At 48.3% G+C, this 24,094-nt stretch overlaps 2 protein-coding genes across 2 annotated transcripts in view; one reads left to right on the top strand and one right to left on the bottom strand.

The window, feature by feature from the left end:
- The window catches only part of LOC135808504 (serine/threonine-protein kinase MRCK alpha-like), a gene marked incomplete at its 3' end in the record, with an annotated part of 30,051 nt that extends 21,015 nt beyond the window's left edge, over positions 1-9,036 (bottom strand). Inside the window, 7 exon segments of the mRNA XM_065321700.1 lie at positions 487-630; positions 1,069-1,125; positions 1,381-1,623; positions 1,902-1,997; positions 2,285-2,368; positions 7,895-7,986; positions 8,297-9,036. Of these exon segments, the coding sequence (XP_065177772.1) occupies positions 487-630; positions 1,069-1,125; positions 1,381-1,623; positions 1,902-1,997; positions 2,285-2,368; positions 7,895-7,986; positions 8,297-8,471 (891 nt within the window).
- Positions 9,037-10,003: 967 nt separating this feature from the next.
- Positions 10,004-21,835, top strand: LOC135808501 (protoporphyrinogen oxidase-like). Its single transcript, XM_065321698.1, has 11 exons — positions 10,004-10,328; positions 11,494-11,634; positions 13,705-13,863; positions 14,300-14,447; positions 15,419-15,606; positions 16,097-16,157; positions 16,410-16,534; positions 16,783-16,899; positions 17,168-17,317; positions 17,812-17,854; positions 20,607-21,835. The coding sequence occupies exons 1-11, from the start codon at positions 10,101-10,103 to the stop codon at positions 20,741-20,743; spliced, it is 1,497 nt and encodes a 498-aa protein (XP_065177770.1). The 5' UTR covers positions 10,004-10,100; the 3' UTR covers positions 20,744-21,835.
- Positions 21,836-24,094: the final 2,259 nt, after the last annotated feature.

The following is a 24,094-nucleotide window of genomic DNA, read 5'->3' as shown; positions in this document are numbered from 1 at the left end:
AATCGACCCTTTTGTAGCGAACTGTTATCGTTAAAAATCAACACCATCTTGAAGAAGAGCGTGTAAGCCAAGTGCAGTTTTGTATGCGATGAAAATACGAGGTCGCGAACTCGCTGCACGCATGCAATCAGTTAGCACAGCAGATCCAGCAGAGAGTCTACAGAAGTTACTGCTTCACTGCGATGCAAACCACAAGCACCAACAGAATTATCGAGCCATCCACTCATTGGTCAAGAGAGTTGCCACCACAGCACTGAGGCAGACTGTGATTTACAACTTTTTTCTAACTTGCCGGATAATTATAGTTATTTGGTCCAAGAAAAAAATGTATTAAAAAATAATGTGTTGCTTGTATGGTGTGAGTGCATTTCTGTTATAAAACAATTCAGGAGTCCACAGGCACTGTGTATACTGCATAGGCATTACGGTACCCTACACACCACAAACAATACCTGCAGACACATGACACATTCTCAGCTGACTTACTTTGTGATGCATAATCTGGCTGTAGGTATCCACAAGAGACTCGGCGTAGAAGGGAGTCTCGCCAAACAGAATCTCATAGACGACGATCCCGTATGACCACCAGTCGCACTCTACACCATAGGAGCCCTTTCCATCATCCATGGCCTGGAGAAAAATCACAGGCAGTGAGTTATATGAATGAGACGGAGAGCGTATTTTGTCACTATTAGCTGTAGTACATGTACAGTTCACCTGTTGTGTGTGTGCCCCGAGTCCCCCGACCACACTGTCTCACTCATGTCCATTACTGTGCACTTCCTACAGTATTCATTAGCACAGAACTGTCATCTGTTGTGTCTGCAATCTGGACGTTCCGCTGCACTGATTCCTTTGTCCGCAGTTACACCTACCACGTAACCTGTGATGTTCTGCAAGTGCCAATGGTCCATCCTAAAAGTGAGGCTTGTATTCAAAGCATGCTTCTATACGAGAGAGGCTCTTATACAAGGCAGCAAGGTATCTAATGCGGAGCCTAGGGTGACGGCCGCAGCAGGCCAGTGCATGACAACACAGTGTGTGACGAACACAACAGATGCTACTTACGCAAAGAATCTCAGGGGAGATGTAGTCAGGTGTTCCAACGGCTACAGTTGAGCTGACCTATACAAGTATAGAAACGGCGGAGAGCAAGAGCAGCCAGAGTGCGTAAGGCATGGCTCGCACAAGACAGGTACATGAACGGCTGCACCCTGCCTTTCAAGTCTCATTTGAAACCCGAACACACGGCTACTGTAGCTTACAACATGTTTGAGTGTACCCACATCAGAGCCAGTGAGGTAAATAGACAGTGCGCTCCACAACACGGGGAAATGGACAGTGCGCTCCACAACACGGGGAAAGGAACGAAACATCTACCTTTCCATGGGCGTCAAGCTTGAGGCAGGAGCCAAAATCAGCTAGATGGACATGGCCACACCGATCCAGCAGTATGTTGTCGGGCTTGATATCGCGGTGGAGATACCCAATCTTGTGCACACAGTCAATGGCCATCAGGATCTCAGCTAGGTAAAACCGTGCCATGCTCTCCTCGAGCCGATCCTCAAACCGCGCCATCAGGGTCAGCAAATCTCCTCCGATGTAGTACTCCATTACCAGGTACTGGGTTAGCAACAACACAAAGTCCAGAGCCACAGCATGAGAATGTGCAGAAATTATTCAAAATGCTTCACACATGCAGCTACTTTCTATGCCCAGCTACTCTGGTAATGGGCTTGCTGCTGGCACTGAGTTTACAGAACAGTTCGTACACAATGTTCTATGCAGAGAGATGTGCAGGAAACCTTCCACTACTACTAGGAAAGTCAGTGAACCAGTCATTGCGTTGCAAAATGTACATGTCAGTTGCGTGTGCGGCCTCAAAACCCTGCAGAACGTACCAAGAAGTCATGGTCTTGGAATGCGTAATGGAGTTCGGTAATCCATTTCTTGTCACCCTGCACCAGAACGTCACGCTCCTCCTTGAAACAGGCGGTCTGTGAGAAAGAAAGAAAGTCCATTTGTTAGCAAATGCAGGGTCGTACACGATACTGTTCCTGAACATAATAGCATACCCCACACCTTCCCCCCCCCCCCTCCCCCCCCCCCCCATGTCTACCCAAACGTATGACTACCGCTGCTTTCAGTGCTCCCAGAGGTAGCAGCCACGTGACAGAAACACCCCTACCCACACTCACCCATGCCTACACCAACACCCACCCACACACATCGCTGACTGCAGCAACAACAGTCAACAAGGACACTGCGGAACAAGCGGCCTCACCTCCTGTCTCTTGAGCATGTCCCACTTGTTCAGCTTCTTCATGGCGAATACCTGATTGCTGTCCTTCATTCGGACCAGTTGGACCTGTAGAGAGCAGAGACATGAGAGCAAACAGTATGCATTACACATCTGACTTGGTCTTTGCCTCGGGCATACGGATACCCGTGAGACCTGGATCAGACCCTTCTCTAGTGACACGGCCGATACGGTAAGTCTGCACAGGTGGAATTCTGATAACTTGAACTCCAAATTACTGAACGGTAATTGTGTGTGTGTGTGTGTGTGTGTGTGTGTGTGTGTGTGTGTGTGTGTTGACAAGCCCCCGAGCGGATTTCCACAACATCGCGCGATGAAATCTGTCAGAGAGAAGAGAGGGAGATGGAGACGTTGCCTGCTGTGTTTGGGCTCATGGAACGTGAGATCCTTGGTGGAGCGGGACGGCGACATCGACACTGCTTGTGTTTCTGGACGCGTCGTGGAAGACAAAAAAATTCACCGAGTTATTTCTGAACTGAAAAGGCTGAAAGTGGCGGCGGCAGGCCTGCAGGAAACCCACTGGTTTGGACAAAATATCTACGCTGTCAACGGATTTACTGTGATCTGTTCGGGCCGCCCCACTCCTGGCGAAGAGGATAATCGACGTCGAGGTGAGGGAGTTGCTCTTGTTTTGAATCGTGATACAACTTCGGCGTGGAGGGCTGGCGGCTGCGTATGGAACGCGGTGAGTTCTCGGATTGTGAGTGTACGTTTGAAGTACTGTGCAGCTGATGGACCGGATGTTTGGCTCACTCTGGTCAGCGTTTATGCTCCAACGTTTGCTGCGTCGCGGGCATGCAAGGAACTATTTTATGACGATCTACAACGCACTCTGTACGATGTACCCCAGACTGACCATTGTGTAGTGCTTGGCGATTTCAATGCTCGAGTTGGATCTAGTGAGCAGGGTGATGAGTGGTCCACTGTACGTGGTCCGCATGGATTTGGTGCACTGAACTCTTCAGGAGCTGACCTGCTATCATTTGCTGCATTCAATCAGTTGAGTATTTGTAACACCTGGTTCCCCAAGCGAGACCTCTTCAAGCGGACTTGGCAGCACCCAGGCACTTTGAACTGGCACTGTATCGACTACATTCTAGTGCGCCAGGAGGACCGCCGTTGGTGTATGGACACTGCGGTCGCGCGCAGTGCTGAGTGTGGAAGTGACCACCAACTCCTCTGTTTAACTTTTGCACTCCCGTGTGGACGATTAGTTCGGGAGCGCGACCGGGCAAATGTGCGGCGCCGCCGTTATGATGTTGCCCAGCTGCGGGTGCGCACCTCGAACTCGGACTCACCTTCGCCTGCAGAAAGGTACCAAGCTACCATTGCAACCGAGCTTGTAGATACATGGCAAGAACAGCACGACATAGATCAGAAATGGTCCAACGTCAAGGCGGCTATCGACAAGTCTGCTGCGTCTGTCTTGGGCTTCTCCCGGCGTCGCCAACCAGACTGGTTTCGGGAGGCAGAGTCAGCCATCCAGCCATTGCTAGATGAACGGAATCGGTGCTATACCGACTGGCTATGTAGTGGCCAGAGCCGCGACTGCTCGCACTACACAGCGTTTAAGGTGGCTAGATCCAGGGCGCGTGCTTCCATACCCTCGGCTAGGGTAGACTGGATAAAGGCAAAGGCACAGGCGGCCACAGAGTCGAGATTCAATGGAGCGGTCGTATGGAAGTGCATCCATGACCTCCAGTCTTGTACCCGGGGCCTCGCCCCTGTGCGCACTTCCGCCGTGCTGGATGAGAACGGTAACATCTGTAGTTCACCAGAGGAGCAGAGCCACCGGTGGGGAAGACACTTTGACGGTGTTCTCAACGTGGCAAGTGCATGGAATCGCAATGCCCTGGACGACATCCCACAGCGACAGGAGGCTGATCATCTTGCTGAGGCGCCGACTCTCCGTGAAGTCAGCCGCGCTATCTCCCGCCTACAGAACGGCAAGTCCGCTGGAGCCTCTGGCATCCTCCCTGAGATGCTGAAGAGGGGTGGCCCTGACCTCACCGCCAAGCTTGTGGAGCTGTTTGGCGATGTGTGGCGTGCTGGGGTGGTCCCGCAGGAGTGGGTGGACGCCACGTTGGTCCCCATCCCAAAGAAAGGGGATTTATCTCGCTGTGATAATTGGCGGGGTATCTCACTGCTGGATGTTGTGGGCAAGGTTCTGGCGAGCGTCATCCAGACTCGTCTCCAGTCCGTGGCTGCAGATTTTCTCCCAGAGTCTCAGTGTGGCTTCAGGCGTGGCCGATCTTGTACAGATATGGTTTTCAGTGTTCGGCAGTTCCTCGAGAAGACCATTGAGCACGACTGCAAAGGCTTCTTTGTATTTATAGACCTCAAGAAAGCCTATGATTCCGTGCCTCGGGATTGCCTGTGGGAAGTCTTATCCCGAGCGGGTATCCCTGCTCCTATGCTTGCCGTGATCCGTTCCTTTCACACTGACATGTCGGGGGTGGTTCGGGTAGAGAACACGACAACTGACCCTATCCGCGTCACGAATGGTCTCCGTCAGGGGTGCACCATGGCACCTGTGCTGTTTAACATCTTCATGTGGGCGGTGGTGACTGTGTGGCAGCGACGAGTCCGAGATGTACCCGGTGTTGGTTTTGAGTTCCGGCATTGTGATGGTGACAATAACCTTTACCGCAAGCCTACCAGGACGGATCCGGTTGCCATTGCCACTGAGTCACAGTTTGCAGACGACTCAGCACTTTTCGCGACGACTCGTGCAGGGGCGGAGACGGCACTTGCAGTGTTTGACACGACCGCAGCTGAGTTTGGGCTTAAAGTTAGCGCTACCAAGACACAGTTCTTGGTTGCAGGTAGGGATGTTTCGCCTGGGGACTGCGCTCCAATCGAGCTAGCTGGCACGGTCATCGAGTGTGTTTCGGAGTTCCGGTATCTGGGATCTCTCATTCATCGCGGTGGCCGGTCGACACAGGACATCACTGCTCGGATTGCGCATGCCTCTCGTGCTTGTGGCGCCTTGCAAGGAACCATCTTCAGCAATCCTGACCTTGATTTGCATATCAAGAGGTGTGTGTTTAATGCATGTGTGCTGTCGCTCCTCCTCTATGGGTCAGAGTGTTGGACACCATTGCAACACGATCTCAGACGTTTTTCAGTCTTTCATATGCGGTGCATCCGTTCCATCCTGGGTGTGTCCCGCAGAGATTGCTGGAATAATCACACGACCAACGCCCAACTGTTGGAGATGTGGGGTGACTCTGATACCATCTGCGTGAAGGTCGCACAGCGTCACCTAGAGTGGCTGGGCCATGTTGCTCGAATGGACAGTAGCCGGATGCCGAGACAGATCCTGTTTGGCTCACTTCTCACACGTCGCCCAGCACATGGCCCTCGCAAGCGCTGGAAGGATTGCGTTGTCTCCGACTTAAGAGTTCGTGGCCTCACCAAGGAATGGTACCCTATCGCCTGTGAGTCCCGTGCTGACTGGCGGACTATGTACGCCGAGCCTGTGGAGAATGTGCCTCAGCCTGACCCAGTGGTATGTGCGGATTGCAATCGGTCATTCTCGCGCCCTGGAGATCGTGCTCGCCACAAATGTGTGGTTGAGCGGGCAAAGCCGATTGCTGAGCAGCGAGGGGCTTGCCACTGTGGAGATTGTGGGCGTTGGTTTCGCAGCAAGGGTGGTCTAGCTGTTCACCGCTGTTCCGCACCTCAGCCTCAGCCTCCCGAGCCCCGGCAAGTCTATGTGCAGGATGCCTGCTGTGCTGCGCACTGTGCTGGGTGTGCCCGCTGCTTTCGGTCTGTGCAAGGCCGCGGTCGTCACCGGTGCTCGAGGACTGGCCCGCGCCCGACTGCCCAGCAGCGTAATTCGTTCAGCCATGTATGCGTGTGTTCTCGCCGGTTCCGTTTGCCCCACCATCTCCGGCGTCATCAGGCTGCGTGCTCCATCTTCCTCTCTGATGCCCCTCCGGGGCCCACGTGACCCCTGTGGCAGTGGCTCTACAGGACAGGACAGGACAGGTGTGTGTGTGTGTGTGTGTGTGTGTGCGCGTGTGCGTGTTTGTGTATGTACAACATTTTTTTGTACATGTAGCTCCGTTTTATCTGAGTTTTCAGTCGTTCCTCTTACTTAGGCCACGGGGTGGCTCTGGGTCCACCAGAGTCGCCCCTGGCGTGTTTCTGAATTTGCTGGGGCGAGGGTTCCGCGACGCGGTCGCCAGGGCAGTGTCTTTTCTGTCATGACCGTTGTCGTCCTCGTTTCTCCATTCGCGGTGGTGTAGCTGACCCCCGAATGGTTTCAAACTGCGAAGCTCGGAGTACAGTGGTGGCAGAGGCATGAGCTGTGAGTGGAGACGGTTGCTGGAGATGGATGGTGATGAAGGGAGAAGAGTTACGCTGCCTGACGACGCGTGGGAAATTGTTTGATCCTGCAATTTCAGTTCGAGCGCGGTGGACTTCTAGACGATGTGTCCTCATGGCTGTTTTTCAACGCTTGGCCTATCGCTGATATCCCTGCGTGGAATGTTCTTCCAGTGGAGTCCAGGTGGGACTTCGGGTGCCCACACTCCATCACCTGGTTGATTGTTTCGGAACTGCAATAATACAGGTTCAAATAATTATTGTTTCCTTTTTGTGCGTATCTCTTGTCATCTCTCTTTTCTATACGTCGCACACCAGATGTACTACTATCGCTGTCTTTCTCCTGCTATCTCTCTCTGCTTGCTGTTTTTGTTTTTGTTGCCACTGCCCCTCATCATACCCATGCCTGGGTGGAGGGCGGCGTGACCCGTTAGTGTAGCTGTCAATACAGTACAGTACAGTATGTATGTGTGTGTGTGTGTGTGTGTGTGTGTGTGTGTGTGTGTGTGTGTGTGTGTGTGTGTGTGTGTGTGTGTGTATCCTTACAGCTTGTACAATCATGTAGTGTAAAGGCAACAAGTTAGTTGGATTACGCATGGGTCTACGATTGACATAGTGACGTGTGGTAGAGCTGACACAAGAACTGCTATAGGCTCCCAGTTCACACAACATTCACGATCAAGAACTCTACAGTTTGATCTAGAGTACTGTTGACCTCTACGATCACAATGCTACATATAGACCCTCTGCATACGGACTGTCCGCGGAGTCGCCCTCGAGCGACCCACATTTGGTGGAGGACAGGCTGAGAACAATGTGTGCACGGCGTTCATGCAAAAACAGTGGATTGCCAGCACAACGGGACTTTGGAGCAGCACCAGTGCTTGTCTTCTAGGCTCTAGCTACAGAAGGACACCTAGGGAGCCCCTCGTACTCCACACGAGTACTGCATAGAAGTCCATGCCAATCTGGGTGTTCATTCTACCCTTCTGTATCCATTCCAGTGCGAAGCAAACCCAACATGTTCTCCGCTGATTCAAACTACGAGGCCAGCACCGCGGACCACCTCTAATTATGAGAGTGAGGGTCAACACTGCCACGCACATGTAACTGTAGCGCAATGATTTTTTCTTTACCGACGAGCTGTTGGAGAATCAATTGCCTCCACAGGTACATGTACTCGACAATGCTATCATGCATCTCTTCAAATCATGTGCATGTGTTACAGGACTGTGTCAGTACCTCTCCAAATGCTCCTCGACCTATCGTCCGCAGCACCTCGAAATCCTCGCACTTCAGGCGCAGGCTCTGCACTTGGTTCATGGCATCCTTGTCTGTGTACAAGGAGCACAAGGAGTACATACATGTAAAGAAGTTGGATGGTTTGCATAATTATACATGTACATCAACCTCTTTCTAAGAGCAGCCCTGCCAAACTCTGCGCTTGAACAACTCAGTATTTGAATTCAACAGCTCTAATTTGCTCATCAGGTTGACCAAGATTGTGAAAGTTGTCACCATACTAAACCACTGAGTGGGTGAGGATACCTCATTGTCCATCATACTGAACTACACAATGCAACTGTGCTTATCAACATAACAGATCAGCCACAGTGTCCTGGCCTTCTGCAACCTGCTGCTTACTTCGTTCCAGGAAAGTCGCGATGTTTCTTTCACGTTTCAAGCCGAATCCTTCGGTCCACAAAGCAGAAACTGTATCTAGCAATCCCTCAGTACTGAGAATATCAGATTCAACTGTCTGCCGCTCGTCCAAGTACAGGCTCTCCAGCCTCTCCGAGCGCTGTCTTATTATATCCATTGCTGATAGAGTTCACGAACTATACAAAGGTTCAAGCAAATGCTCAGAAAGCCACACTGGGCCAGAAACTTCACATCCGTGTCCAGGCACCACAGCGTTGAGATGCCCTGCTTGCCACCTCCAACCTCCACGGAGGATTGATTAGATGTTCGAACCAAAGCTATCCATTTTTCTGTTGAGTCCTGTCTTGCCTGAGCAATTAGCTGCAAAACAAAATTGTTCTCTTGAGACTAATACATCTTCGGTCATTCACGGTGCCATCCGGTTCACTGATACCGCTCCAAGGTGAGGTATAGACAGTATTATAACCACGTCAAGTGTGAACTATGAAGGATATAATGCATACCAAATTACAAAGGAGGAAAAGAACACTCTTTTGCTCAGTTTCTTTGTTACAATGATGTACCTGGTTACTGCTTGGCGGTGGTTTTTGTGTCATTTTGGGTTTTTCTTCTTCGAAGTCGCACAACAAGACTTTCGACGACGGCACGGCATGCAACGCGTGCTGCACAGGTACACCGGATGATCGCTCGGAACACTTCCGAAACTGGCGAAGCTCGAAGACTCGACTCGCTTGCGACTCCCTCGGGCCTCAGCGATCACCTGATCACCTACCAAGAGTACATGAAAACCCCCGGTTTTCATGTACTCTTGCTAGATCGTACGAAGTGACTGCTCTGATCTGATCTGATCTGGCAGTACGCGGTCGAGCTCAGCATCCGGTAGAGGGGACGGTTTCAAATAGGACATAGGTTGCAAACCGGAACGGACTCAATATTCACTTTCTCTCTAGGTATTTTGATTAGAAAACATATGTCACAGTGAGACTACGATGGATGTGTTATACTCCGAGCCAAAATTTCATGGCTCTGCGATGACCAGAAGCGCCATATCAAGCAGGTGAGTTTTTGACGTGTTGCTTCGCACTGCGACTTGAGTTTTACGACTTTCGAAAAATCAACTTCTTGTCGCAGGTAAACAGCGGCTCGCCTCTCGCCAATATCGCATACCAATCAAAACTAATGGAAGCACACACAAGGCTTATTGTTACTCTGTACTGGCCGTCGTGGAGCGATAGCAATTACCTAATTTCAGACCCAGAGTGAATTTGACGTGCACTCTAAAACGTGTCCGGTTTGGAGCCACCTCTGATTTGAACTTTTTTGAAGCGAAAAATTGGGCAACTTGGAGGCAATGGGTCAACACAAAGGAGTGGCTCAGTTCGATTGACTCTGGCCCCAGAGCAAACTTCAACATGCCAGTTTCCTTCCACAAACATATTTCGAGTGAAAAATCAACGTTGATGATCCGTTTGGGTCTATACAAATTTGGCTGTCAAAGCGTCCCAGTATCGAGCCGTCCCCTCTACACACTTACGACGTTACGTCGTGGTTCGACGTTACGGGCGCGACCGCGCGGGTACGAGGTAACCATGGCATCTGATCGCGTGATCAACCCATGCGGCCATCGGGATGTTACACTCCGAGGCAGAGGGTCAGTTTTGAATCTGGTCGATTCTGGTCTTTGTGTTTGTTTGCATGATCGACCATCGACCATCGACATGACATTACCGTGAATACAGAAGTCACTGAGATTGAGCCATTTTACTTCTGCAAAGTATCTCATGTAATGGCTAGAAACGGCCGCGTGGTAATTTTAGGTGGGGGGATATCTGGTCTAGCCTCGGCGTGGCGACTCAGTAATCGCATTCATCCGCGTAAAATTGTTCTAGTCGAGGGCCAGTCCTCCATTGGAGGCTGGATCAAGACAGCCAAATCTCCAACAGGAAGTTTGTTTGAGAATGGCCCCCGAAGTGTGCGACCTCAGGGAAAGGCAGGCATCGCTACGCTTCAGCTTGTAAGCCCAACAGTGCTTTGGATGTCTGTCACGTTTCATAGCAATGCTCTATGCAACAATTGTCAAATTTCTCTAATTGACATCTGACATCACATTGCTAAACACAAAATGGTGTAGCCGGTGGTACCGCGGATGTGCAAACTATTACTTTGCTTTACTCTGCATCACATTGCAAGCCATCACAATAACTTGTTTATGTGGGATTGTAGATATGAGCTCACACACTGCCTCCGCAAACCCTCCAACAAGTGTGTGTGTGTGTGTGTGTGTGCGTGCGTGCGTGCGTGCGTGTGTGTGCATGCATAACTAACTATAAGCGCCACTGATGTCGCATTCATACATGTGCACGTACTGGAACATATAAAGAAGGATTATCCCCAGGGTATGTTATGTTCTGTCCCGGCGGGAATTTGCGGAAAAATGTGTCGAAAACTTGCGCAAGAAATGGCGGCAGAAAACAACAAAAAATGCGGCAAAAAGTGCGGAACTTGCCAGGAATTCGCGGAATTATTTGCAGAAAATTGCGGATTTGGGCCAAATCACGAAACTTGTTGCATTCTTGGAATCGTTATTTGCGCAGTATATCTACTCGGGAGTAGTACGAGTCGTGCTGTGCAAATAACCTACAGGATCATGGAAAGCACTGTGTGAAAAGTGCATAATAATGTGAGATATAGTGCAGAAAACAACAAAAACACGGGAAATTGCAGATTTTGCTCAAAATCGCGGGTTTGGGCCAAAATCGCGAAATTTGTTGCATCCGTGGAATCGCGATTTCCTGGAGGGACAGTATGTTGATATGGGAACGCCCCCCCCCCCCCCCCGGCCTTTTTGAAGCAAGACGAAAAAAGCGACAAGCCATGAGCAACAATACGACGGTAAGTGATAGCAGCCTTGTGCAACATGTGCCCAATAATCGTATTGCAAAGACGTTTCTATCAGTTCGAATAACACACATTGACCAGATGACAACCTAGGTAAAAACAAAGCATAGCGAGGGCTCCTGGGCTTTCAATCCCTCTCGTTTTTAATACTCGCGTTTCTTTCTAGTGTGACTATCAGACCACCATATTATAACAATGGAGAGTTGCCTCTCTGTATACGATATACTCCGCTGCACTTACATGAAATCCCTCTCTGCTCTTGTGTTCCGTCTGTTGTCAAGGTATCTGACGTTGGGTTGGAGAACAGCGTCATCCCGGTGACGTCCGTACACTCGTATGCCAAGCGGCGCTATGTGTACGCGAAGAATCGCATGAACGCGTTGCCGACCGCTCCCAGCGTGTCTGTTCTTCTCAAGAGACAGGTTGGTAGTGGAGATCCAGCTAACAGTATTCTCTGGGTTTTTTTTTGCTATTCGAAGATCTTTTATTGAAAAATCCATGATTACATGATCCGGAAAAATGAATAGAAAAACCCAAAGTCAACGCATGCTCACATTCAATTATTACTGAGTCACAGTATTCTCTGATGGGTGCCTGTTGAGTGGTGACTAGACCACTATACCACATGTTATCATAAGCTTTACAAAGCTAGATATATGTATCACACTAAAGAACAGAACCAAGTGTCAGGCTCCTCGCGATCAACATTTTCAAAACTTGTCCACGAGTACTTGCATTGCCTTCTCATCATGTGGAATACAGGCAAAGAAAGAGAAAATGATCCAGCACAATGAATTTTATACGGCAGGGATGTGATAGAAACAGCGCAAGAGAAGAGTAGCTAGAAGCAACGCGGTAAAATACATAATAACCGTACACCAATAGAAGGAACTTGACAAAAGTGCATGTGTGAAGTGACTAAACCAGCAGTGCGATGTATGCGACAGCAATAGACAGCCGAGGGACAAAACTAACGAGTTGTTGACGACCTACCAAACAGCCTAAGTGTGAATTTGGTTTGTTTCTGTGAGCAGAGCAGAGGTTAGGCTTCCTAGTGTGAATACATGTATACTGCTCCTAAAATATTCAGTTATCAAGCACTATGTGCACGTGACTAAATTGAAAAACAATCATGTGAATACACCGTGTGACTTTCAGGATGCTCAGGGAAAGAATTAGCTATGGATGGCTCATTATTTATCAGAACTAACATCCAGAAAATCAGGAAGTGTGGTGGACGCTTCCGACACCATAATATTATTGCCAATAGCTGTGTTTTCAGATGATTGTTTTCAATTCTGTATCACGTATCGTAGTGCTAGATTTCATAGTGTTGTTGGAGACTATTGAAATTTTAGAAGCTGTTTATATCCACGTTAGGAAGCCTAACCTCTGCACACAGAAACAAATTAAATTCACAATTTTAAGCTGGCTGGTAAATCGTCAATAACTCGTTAGTTTTGTCCATTGGTTATCTATTTGTCGCATTCGCCGCACGCTGGTTTACAAGTCACTTCACACATGCACTTCTGTCAAGTTCCTTCTATAGGTATACGGTTATTAGGCATTTACCGTGTTGTTTCTGGCTACTATTCTTTTGCGCTGTTGCTATCACATCCCTGCTGTATAAATTTCATTGTGCTGGATCATTTTCTCTTTCTTTGCCTGTATTCCACGTGATGAGAAGGCAGTGCAAGTACTCGTGGATAAGTTTTGAAAATGTTGATCGTGAGGAGCCTGACACATGTTCTGTCTTGAATGTGATTGCTCTTTTGTCTCCAAGACAACTATTTGCTTGAAGCAAGATGTTTTGCCCCGTCTGAAAATGAAGAAAGTTGAGCTCTGTGCACGAGTCGCGCTCGTGAATCGGCATACTGCAGGGAAAGGGACATGTTACCAGCGGCATGTTTTCTGCAACAAAAACTCATCTGTCCTTTCTACGTAGTAATCAAGTTACAACGTTATCCTGTTCTCTAGGTTGTTGTTTTGTACTTGTAGGATGTTTTGCAAACCTACAGTCCATTCATAAAAAGATGGGTCCTGGCTCTGGCGAGCTCCCGTATTTGGCGATTTTTCGTGATTTCATCGTACACAGTGCAGTGCTCCGAACTTTGAAATTTGAAAAAGGGTCCAAAAAGGGTGCCTGAACTGGGGTTCGAACCGCAGAATGCACTGTTGCAGGCGGGGTCAAACGGCCTGGATTTTGATGGTCTTTCCCAATTCAGTGCTTTTGGGGCAAAACCTGGCCGAAATCCTATTCTTGCTATGGCTTGCTTTTTGGACAAAAAAACTTCATAAACATAATTGGAAGAGGATTCCATATGGGATTGCAGAAAAACATTCTAAAAAAACTCAACGTTTGACCCATTTATGGCCAAAAGCTAGAAGTTCATTTTTTTCTGAATGGACTGTAGCTGATGTATAGGCGGGCTGGAAATGTTACGGTTCATATAAGAAGTCACTTTGTCATGTTCTCGCTTTGTTGCTTCCAGGAACCATTCGAACGTTCCTTTGCGCGGGCAGGCGTCAAGGATTTGTTTAGTTTCCGTGGTACTGGTCTCAAGTACACTGACCCACCACCAGATGCGATTTACCATTTGTCACGAGGGGAAAGCATCAACAGCTTCTTTGAGCGACGCTTTGGAGAAGATGTGAGTCCAGAGTAAGATGTGAGTCCGTGACTTCATTTCCACGGCCTTGGAGCGGCGGGAATGGACATCGAGAGCTGTCGGTGTTCTTCGTGTTCACGCATGCGTGTGTGCTTGTGTGTGTGTGTGTGTGTGTGTGTGTGTGTGTGTGTGTGTGTGTGTGTGTGTGTGTGCGTGTGCATGCGTGCGTGTATGTGTGTGTGTTTGTCTATGCAGATGTGCATCTGTCTGTGTGTTGCGTGTTTGTGTCTGTATGTGTGTGCGCGCATGGGCGTGTGTGTCTGTGAGAGGGGTGTGTGTGTGTGTGTATGTAGATGTGCAGATGTGCAGTAGTGATTTTATGGATGCACGTGTGCTTTTAGGTCTGGTATACTTCTGATTTCCTTTCTTGCCATGTTTCTTCTTCTTTGTTCTCTTTCCGTGCATTGTTGACGTGCAGATAGCTCGCTATGGTGTGGCCGCCATGTGCCGGGGTGTGTACGCTGGTGACTCCAAACTGCTGTGCCTGCGTTCCTGCTTTCCCTTGTTGTACGACTTGGAGCAGAAGCATCGGTCTGTCGTCCTGGGCATGCTGCGACACAAGGCCGGTATGAAGTACTGTAATATGCATGGATATGTTTGAGGTGTCAGCGTAGGTGGAGACGCATATGTGTGTCGAACTCTGGTCATACCGAGATGTGTATGTGTGTGTGTATGCGTGCATGCGTGTGTGCGTATGTGTGTCGAACTCTGGTCATACCGATATGTGTATGTGTGTGTGTGTGTATGCGTGCATGCGTGTGTGTGTATGTGTGTGCATGTGTGTGTGCATGTGTGTGTGCATGTGTGTGCATGTCTGCATGTCTGCATGTGTATGTGACACTTGATTTCTTTCGCTCCATATTCGCGTTGTTTCTTTCCATAATGTACTTTGGCGTTGGATGCAGTTACATGTATGTGTGTTACGGTGTATGTTGAACATTGCTGCAATGTTGCGGTGAATGTATGTTGCTTTGTGTGTGCATGCGTGTACACGTGCTGAGAATGTCAATCCCGTGCATGCAATGGCAAGACGAGTACTAGTACTAATAGAAGTGTTGTTGTAAAATGATGTAGTGTTTTCCTGTGTGATGACATTCCCCGAACTGTCTTCGTCTAGTCGCGTGCATGTGTGATATGAGCGTGCGTGATGTTGTAGTTGAGAGTTCTCTTGTCAGTCTTCTTGTTCATCTCTTTGTGTGTGTAGTCTGTTTTTCCGTCATGTCGTAGTCCCTGGTTTTAGTGTCAAGAATATAGGAATGTAAACGAAAAAAAGACTTGTCCTTTGTGCCCTGCGTTCCGGGAAACGGAATGGCTGTGATTCCGTAATGTGTTGTACTGAATACAATGCTGTCTATCATTTCCCCGCTTGGACTTACTAGTATCTTGGTCTCAATACTTGTCCTTTGTGCCCTGCGTCCCGGGGAACGGAATGGCTGTGATTCCGTAATGTGTTGTACTAAATACAATGCTGTCTATCATTTCCCCGCTTGGACTTACTAGTATCTTGGTCTGTCTGTCCCCGCTTGGGCCCTCGTAGATCCTGTTCCTGCCGATGCTGCACAACTGGTGAAGAGGTCCCGTGAGGAGAAATGGCGTATGTGGACCCTGCAAGAGGGTATGGAGAGCCTACCGATCACCCTACATCAGAAGTTGTTGGAGCGTGGTGTGGATGTGCGGCTGGGCACTATGTGCAGTGGAGTGGAAATGACCGCAAAGGGTGTCCAGGTATCGTGTGCATTGAGACTTGTTCTGTACTGATTGTATGTCTGTCTATCCTCTCTTCTCACAGCCTCTATATGTATGCATCCATCTGCTGTCTGTCTATCTCTCCGTGTGCCTGTGTCTCTGCCTATCCGCAGGCTGGCTGTCCGTATGTTACTTGCAAATAATATAATTGTGTACATCGAAGTACCAGATGTATTGCACAAACTCCAGAAAGCATAATTCCTTCGATAACTTACTGGGAACCACTATTTCGAACTTACTGGGAGATGATAAATTGTACAAACATACGTGTATGCTGAATGAATATCGTTGACAGAGTTCATTGCTGCACCTAGCTGTCACAGTTTGAGAGTCTCTCATGGTCTTAACTTTTTATTTAGAGGCAGTATATTTCATTGCCGCAGCTGTAGTTGTATCACACACCGTGTACACAAACACACACACACACACACAAACACACGTTCTACCCTCTACTGTGTGTGTCGTGCAGGTCCACTGTGGCGAAGAGATCATCGAGGCCGATCATGTCATCTCGGCGTTGCCTGCTCAGCGTAGGTGTTTGTGATGTGTTTTGTCAGCATACTTGTTCACGTGCTTTCTGGCACTCCCCATACTGTCTGTCATTGTTAAATGTTTTTTTAACGAACCCTTTTTTCCTGAGCGACTGTTCTGGATTGCTTTTGTTCCCTATGCTGCATTGCACGAGTATGCACTATTATATTCTTGTGCCATCACAGATTCTGTTATTAATTTGCTGTGAGGAATTCCAACTGTGAACTTTCAATCTATTTTCCTGCCGTCAGATCTCTCGTCAGTTTTGTCTCCTCAGTTTTCGTTCCTCAAGGAACAGCTGGCAGACATTCTCAGTGTCACTGTGGCGATTGTTCAGATGGAATTTGATGGCGACATCATACCTGAGAAGTACAAGGTAATAGTGATACATGGTAGCTGTTCCTTTGCTGTAGCAGCCAGTGTCTTCATCATGCTCAACGTACATGCTTTACAACTGCTTGAAGTTTGTGAGTGAGAGAGGTGAAAAGGGTGCCTGGTCAAGTCGTAATTTCTTTTCTGGAAACCTGTATGTGGTGCATGCTTGCGTGTGTGTGTGTGTGTGTACGTATCTGTGCGTGCGTGTGTGACTATTTGTCTCGTGTGTCTGATTCAATCCGTCTTCAGGGGTTTGGCTACCTAGTGCCGCCGTGTGAAGGTGACTGGGTGCTCGGCGTAGTCCTGGATAGTTGTTGTTTTCCCGAGCACAACACACCGGGCAAGCCCAACTCAACACGACTCACGGTAAGTGACTACCATCTAGTATTCGCCTTCTACAGTCCACTCAGAAGATGATGATAGTCTTTCGCTACACCTGGTGTTCAAGCTGCACCCCCCCCCCCCCCCCCCTCTTGGAGCCAATCGTGGCATGCATGAAAATGAACGTGGTGGCACTAGCTTCAGGGGTGGTTTCAACTGACTTGGCCCGATTTCTTGTGTGGCTCGGACCCTGGAATATGTGGTCCGTGTACTTGTGCTCTAATGGATGTTCTCTTTGCTTTGTTGCCTGCAGGTCATGATGGGCGGTCAGTGGTACCATCAGCTCTTTGCCAATGAATCTAACACAGATGACCTGTTTGTTCACCACGCTACCAAAGCACTAAGAAATCACCTGGAGATTACCAATCCCCGTCCATCCTTCATCAACACTACCATACTCAAGGTACAGTGTAGCGTGGTAGACTGCAGTACATGCACAGTACTATCGGGTGGCGGAGAACTGGGGGATCAGCCTCGTAGCCTTGGCCGTTCTTATTTTCATGTACAGTTCTTCAATGCACAATTGAGTTACCGTGTATACATTGGTATGCTGTGCTTGGTGAAATTCTAGTCTGTTCGTTCTTCGACGCCTGACAGTACTGTATACATCCAGTACAGAAGGAAGTTTCCTTTCAATCTGTTCACAGTGATTGCAGTCTAGGCCTCTCTAGGGTGGAGGCCTCTCTAGGGTGGAGTGGACAGCTGCTGCCAACGGGGATCCAACCTGCCTACTGCTTCTCTGCAGTCCTGCTGTGCTTTCATACATTCATGTGTGTATGTGTGCGTGATGTTGTGTGCATGCGCGCGTGGGTGTGTGTGGGTATGGGTGTGTGTGTGTGTGTGTGCATGTGTGCGTTTGTGTGTATGTGTGTGTGTGTGTGTATGTGTGTGATGCAGGACTGCATACCACAGTACTACATGGGTCACTTCTCACGCATTGGTAAGTGCTAATCAAGTGGATGCTATAAAGGGCATACATGTCTCTATACACAAGAATAAGGAAAACACTGTACCGTATATATTCATTGCAATCGGTTCAGCTCCGCTGATGAGACCTAACAAGGTTGAAACAGCTAGCAGTCCGGAGATTGACGGCGTACCATATTATTTTATTCCCGTAGCTATGCAGAAGACGTTACTTCAGTAACGTCTGGCGCTAGCCAGGGTCCACACAGCTTTAATTCCCGTAGCTATGCAGAAGACGTTACTTCAGTAACGTCTCGCGCTAGCCAGGGTCCACACAGCTTTAATTTGGTGTTTGTTTGTTTGTTTGTTTGTTTGTGTCACGGCTGGAGCTATCCCGTATCTGTCCCGTATCTGTGACTACAAAGGCTCTACAGGATTGTACATTACAGCTGTCCACAATATTTGCGGGCTCCTGTATCTGTCCCGTACCGTACCAATATTCGTCGTATTATGTATACGACTCCCTGATGTAGAGGGAGATTTGGAAAGAAATAGGGAGACGAGGAGGAAATTAAATTAGAATAGACGCCGAATAGGTGATAGGATGCGTCAGCATAAACATACTTTGGAAGAGAGATCCCGTCGTCTCCAAAATAAGCGTGAACGAGCGATTCAGCGCCGGTCACAGGAAACGTCGGAAGAGAGATCCCGTCGACTCCAGAACGCCCGTGATCGGCAGAGTCCGCCGGTCCCAGGCAACATCAGGACAGACATCTCGTTGAGTCCAGAACGCCCGTGATCGGCAGAGTCTAAGCCGGTCTCAGGAAACGTCAGGACAGACATCCTGTCGAGTCCAGAACGCCCGTGATCGGCAGAGTCAGCGCCGGTCCCAGTAAACGTCAGGACAGACATCCCGTCGACGCGCAGAAAAACTAAATCTGCAGCCTCCTTTGGCGTCGGACAGGATACGTATTTAAGGAGACTGTAAAGTTATGTAATGTCCAACTTTCGACGTGAGCAGCAGGTCACTCGCGTTGATTTTTCGACGTGCGAGCCAAATAACGCGAGCTGAACTTTCGCGTCGCAATCATCCCGTCGACGCGCAGAAAAACTAAATCTGCAGCCTCTTTTGCCGTCGGACAGGATACGTATTTTAGGAGACTGTAAAGTTATGTAATGTGCTCCACAGGCAACCATGCATTCGGCGTCGTCATTGGCTCAACAGGTCAATGTACATGTGTTACTACAAAAAGGCCAGAAAATCCGATTACTGTATTAAAATCAACTCATTTTCGCTGGCGATTTAAATTCGCTGATTTCGCCGCTTGGTACCAACCGGCCAAAGTAAATCGCAGGCCAAAGTTTGTCATAATTATGGGCAAATGATGCATGATTGAGCAATGGATGCATGTGAGAGCAAAAATACCGATCGATTTCAAATTTGACGTGAAATGTGGAAACGTTTTTGCAATACAGTGATGTGGCCAATCAACGGAAAAAGACATTTCCATCAGTTCTTAAAACATGTACGATGAGCTAGGCAAAAAAGCATAAAAGCATAGCGTAGGGCCCTGAGCTTCCAAGCTCTCTCGTTTGGTATTTGTTTGTTTGTGTGTTTGTTTGTTTGTTTGTGTCACGCCTGGCGCTATCCCGTATCTGACGGCAAAAAAATCATAGGGATGTTATAAATTTTTCAATTCTCCTATTTTTTCAGGCATATCCTGGGATTCGAACCCGCACTATCGCCCTACATGCATTCCCCCATACACTTCGCATTCATACTCATTCTTCCAAGTTGCTTCACGTTATGATCTTGCGTTTGAAAGCCCTATTTGAATATTGCGGGCAGCTGTATGTGGCCAGCTGTGTTTGATGGTATGGTACGGGAGACGGTGTCGTATTACCCTCGATCGTACCTCTCCCGTACCTATCCCTTCCGTACCGTACCATCAAAGACGGCTGGCCACAATGCATATTCAAATAGGGCTTTCAAATGCAAGATCATAATGTGTAGCAACTTGGAAGAATTAGTATGTATGCGAAGTGTATCGGTGGATGCATGCAGGGCGCGATAGTGCAGGTTCGAATCCCAGGTTATGTCTTAAAAAAAGGAATTTTTTTAAGACCGGGGGATGCATGCAAGGCGCGATAGTGCGGGTTCGAATCCCAGGTTATGTCTTAAAAAAAGGAATTTTTTTAAGACCGGGGGATGCATGCAAGGCGCGATAGTGCGGGTTCGAATCCCAGGTTATGTCTTAAAAAAAGGAATTTTTAAAGAATGTATAACATCCCTATGCTTTTTTTGTCTAGGTCATCAAGGCAAAAAAGCATAGCGTAGGGCCCTGAGCTTCCAAGCTCTCTCGTTTTCAATCGCATGCATGTCATTATCATTCGTTCGATGATCGTTCAATCGTGAAACTCGCAGTTACGAATACAACTGCTCATCCTCTACTTTATGCCCATGCTCTGTTTGTTTTTCTGCACATTGAGTACTGTCAACTTGGTGGGCTGCATAGGCATGGCAGACATATCGTGCTCACCCGGTTTTAGCCTCATTAGTGTACATGTGCAAGTCGTCCAGTCCCCACTTTGAGGCAAAATGTCACATTCAAGTTTCCAATTGTTTGTAGTACTGCTGTGCATGCTCCAGGTTAAAGCAGGAGGTTGGATTTCGGACTAATTTTTCCCAAACCAAAGTGTGACCTACACCTCTATGATGTTAATGCTCTTGTTGCAATCTGTCTGTATCTCGTTGCTGCTGTTCTTCTGTATTGGTCTCGGAACAGAGGGTATTTCAGCGTACATAAAACAGCGGCAGCTCCCTATCTCACTGATCGGTTCGTCATACCGCGGAGTCAGCGTCAACGACTGTATCCTGGGTGCCAACACTGCGGTTGATGAGTGGTGCAAGACGCAAGTGTGATGCCTGTGCCACTACATCGATCACGCGTGCCTGCTGATGGTGACTGGTCGGCGCCTCTACGGCTGCACAAAATTATTGGGAGCTAAACCCACCATCAAAATTACTAAGGTTTAACAACAGCAGCACCTTCAAGTAAGTGGGCTTGTGGTCCTGTTCTGTCGGTGGTAACCACTTCTAATAGTGGAGATGTGTGAAGATGAAATGATCAACTTCTTGACGTCGCACCGCAGTGGCAGCTTGACTGGAGCTTGCTTTTCATGCAGCGGCTCTAACTAGTCTATCTCTATCTCGAGCAGAGCATGGGGTGGTCGTGGACAATGCTAGTCCACACAGTATGGCCACTAGGCTGGAGTAACGTTCACTGAACTGTAGGCGGCAATGGTTGGCCTATGGATCGCCCAATACCATTTCAATTCTATTCGAGTCCACTCATAAGAATTTGTTGGAATTTATTCAGCCATTCTTGCCATCCCTCTCCCTAATTTTGTCATACATGTACAATGACTGGCACTTTGGTATGTATGCGTGTGTGCGTGTGTGTGTGTGTGTGTGTGTATGTGTGAATATGTGTGTGTGTGTGTGTGTGTGTGTGTGTGTGTGTGTGTGTGTGTGTGTGTGTGTGTGTGTGTGTGTGTGTGTGTGTGTGTGTGTGTGTGTGTGTGAATGTGTGTGTGTGTGTGAATGTGTGTGTGTGAATATGTGTGCGTGTGTGGGTGTGGGTGTGGGTGTCAAGTCCCAGTGAGGCTGCCACACGGACATTTCTGGTCATGAGCATTGTGTAACTGTGCAGCAGCTGAGCTGCTCACTCCGGACTATTATAGGTTCAGTAATGGTATTGTACAGATTGCCAGCCCGCGATCATTCCATTGCCCTTTCAATGTTTTCAAACCAATGTACTCTCTGTATGTTGTATACTAGTGCTGTCCGGCTATTTTTTTTTACTGCAGTTCTTGTTAGTGTTACTGCATTCCATTGCGTTGCGTTGCTTTGGGTTGGATCATGATACTGGCAGCATGCAGGCATGCTGTCCTTGTGTCATCTGATTCTTTTCAAAGAGCAGTGAACAGTAATTGTTTCAAATGCTCCATCGGTTTTCAGTGGCTTCTACATGTATGTTAGGTATGCTGCCTTGTCTTTCCTCAAACAAACTCGCCACCCAATGCTTTTCGAAGCATATTATGGACGAATGGTTGTGCCCCCCCCCCCCCTTCCCCATGTTTCACTGATACAGTATGAGCCCATACACGTAGATCGTCTGTTGTCTGGCCTCCTGGAGCTTCAGCCTCAGGTGGTGCGGTGGTGTCTACGTTTGTCCCATGCTGGACTTTGACCTCTGTGAAGTGGTTGTGTCACGCTCATGGTGCCACTGTACTGCTGTACTGGCTGCATGCAGCCAGGTAAGTCTGTTCAAGTCTTCACATCACCCAGTGCCAAAGTGCATACAGTGGTGCACTTGTGTGATGATGATGATGATGATGATGATGATGATGATGATGATGATGATGATGATGATGATGATGACAGCATATCCAAGGCGGAGGACACGCTGCAAGTGCATTGAAAACAGTGTTCCTGACTGCAACCAGTTAACATGATGCAGTCAGGAACACTGTGTTCAACATACCGGCAGTGTGTCCTCCAGCGTGTGATATACTGTCATCATCATACGTGTTAAAAACTATCAAGCAAGGCGTACATAATTATTATACTAAAGTGCATGCTACAAAGCGCAATATACATGACATTCTGGTAACCGTGCAGGGAGTCATGAACACCCTTTTTCAGGACTTAGCGACTTTCAAGCTCTCCGAGCGATACTCGCCGAGAACCGGAGACGGTGGACTGAAGAAAGAACGGACCCATCTTTATCAATGAAATTACATACAGTGACCAAATTCTACTTTCGTAGCTGTTCATGTACAGATGATCAGATACAGTACTCATCAGACAAAGTATACAACAACAACAACGAAGACACAAAAACCCTTCACAATTCTACATCACGAGTCACAATATGACTACCATAATTATAGGCCCATTTTCTCACTCTCTCTCTCTCTTTCTTTCCTTTCTCTCTATCTCTTTCTGTCTGTCTCTGCTTCTCTCTGTCTCTGTCCCTTTCTCTCTCTCTCTGTCTCTCTCTCTCTCTCTCTCTCTCTCTCTCTCTCTCTCTCTCTCTCTCTCTCTCTGTCTCTCTCTCTGTCTCTCTCTCTGTCTGTCTCTCTCTCTCTCTCTCTCTCTCTCTCTCTCTCTCTCTCTCTCTCTCTCTCTCTCTCTCTCTCTCTCTCTCTCTGTCTCTCTCTCTCTGTCTCTCTCTCTTTCTTTCTTTTCCTGTCTGTCTCTTTCTCTCTATCTCTTTCTGTCTGTCTCTGCTTCTCTCTCTCTGTCTGCCTCTCTGTCTGTCTGTCTCTGTCTCTGTCTCTCTGTCTCTCTCTCTCTCTCTCTCTCTCTCTCTCTCTCTCTCTCTCTCTCTCTCTCTCTCTCTCTCTCTCTCTCTCTCTCTCTCTCTCTCTCTCTCTCTCTCTCTCTCTCTCTCTCTCTCTCTCGCTCTCTCTCGCTCTCTCTCGCGCTCTCTCTCTCTCTCTCTCTCTCTCTCCTCTCTCTCTCTCTCTCTCTCTCTCTCTCTCTCTCTCTCTCTCTCTCTCTCTCTCTCTCTCTCTCTCTCTCTCTCTCTCTCTCTCTGTGTGTGTCTCTGTGTGTCTCTGTGTGTCTGTGTGTCTGTGTGTGTGTGTGTGTGTGTGTCTCTCTCTCTCTCTCTCTCTCTCTCTCTCTCTCTCTCTCTCTCTCTCTCTCTCTCTCCTCTCTTCTAACTATCTCTTGGCTAGCCTTGCATCAAGTCTGCCACTGGTTAACCCATTGCTGCCAACCAACTGGGTCTGTTTACGGAAGGTTAGCAGCACTGTTAACCACTCCACATTTTAATGTACTGAACATTTACTACCATTTTCGGGTCATTTGCCTCGGCTACAAGACACTGCCCTCAAGGTAATCTTGAGTGGAAGCCTGATTGGATGGGGAATTCCACTCTTCCAAAGGTTGACTCGGCCGACGGTTGTCTGAGGTTCTGCGGTTCCGTTGATGGTTCGGGTGTTGAAAGCGGCATCTGAGCGGCCTTTAGACGGGAAGACTGTGTTTTCATCCTTGATCCATGATGTCGACAACGAGGAACCTTTCGCAGCAGACGAAGAGTTACTTCTAAGTTAACACGATCCCTCTCTCATTTGTTGTTGCGGCAGATAACTCTATGATTTAAGGTACACAACTGTGCTGCTTGTACATTCTCTACCCCAGTGTACCATGGGCATGGTGTACCGTCGCGCGGCGTATGATGGATTGGGCGCGACCGCAAAC

This window comes from Sycon ciliatum, chromosome 2 (genome assembly GCF_964019385.1).
Source record: "Sycon ciliatum chromosome 2, ocSycCili1.1, whole genome shotgun sequence".
Lineage (NCBI taxonomy): Eukaryota > Metazoa > Porifera > Calcarea > Leucosolenida > Sycettidae > Sycon > Sycon ciliatum.
Note: the sequence above shows the minus strand (reverse complement) of the source record. Positions and strands in the feature narration are given on the sequence as shown.

What these genes read in the sequence shown, in the direction of transcription:
- LOC135808501 (XM_065321698.1), top strand. Translation starts at nt 10,101, where the DNA reads ATGGCTAGAAACGGCCGCGTGGTAATTTTAGGTGGGGGGATATCTGGT. An exon ending in GCATCGCTACGCTTCAGCTT is followed by an intron (nt 10,329 to 11,493) that starts GTAAGCCCAACA and finishes TCTGTTGTCAAG; the next exon opens with GTATCTGACGTTGGGTTGGA. An exon ending in CATGCTGCGACACAAGGCCG is followed by an intron (nt 14,448 to 15,418) that starts GTATGAAGTACT and finishes GGGCCCTCGTAG; the next exon opens with ATCCTGTTCCTGCCGATGCT.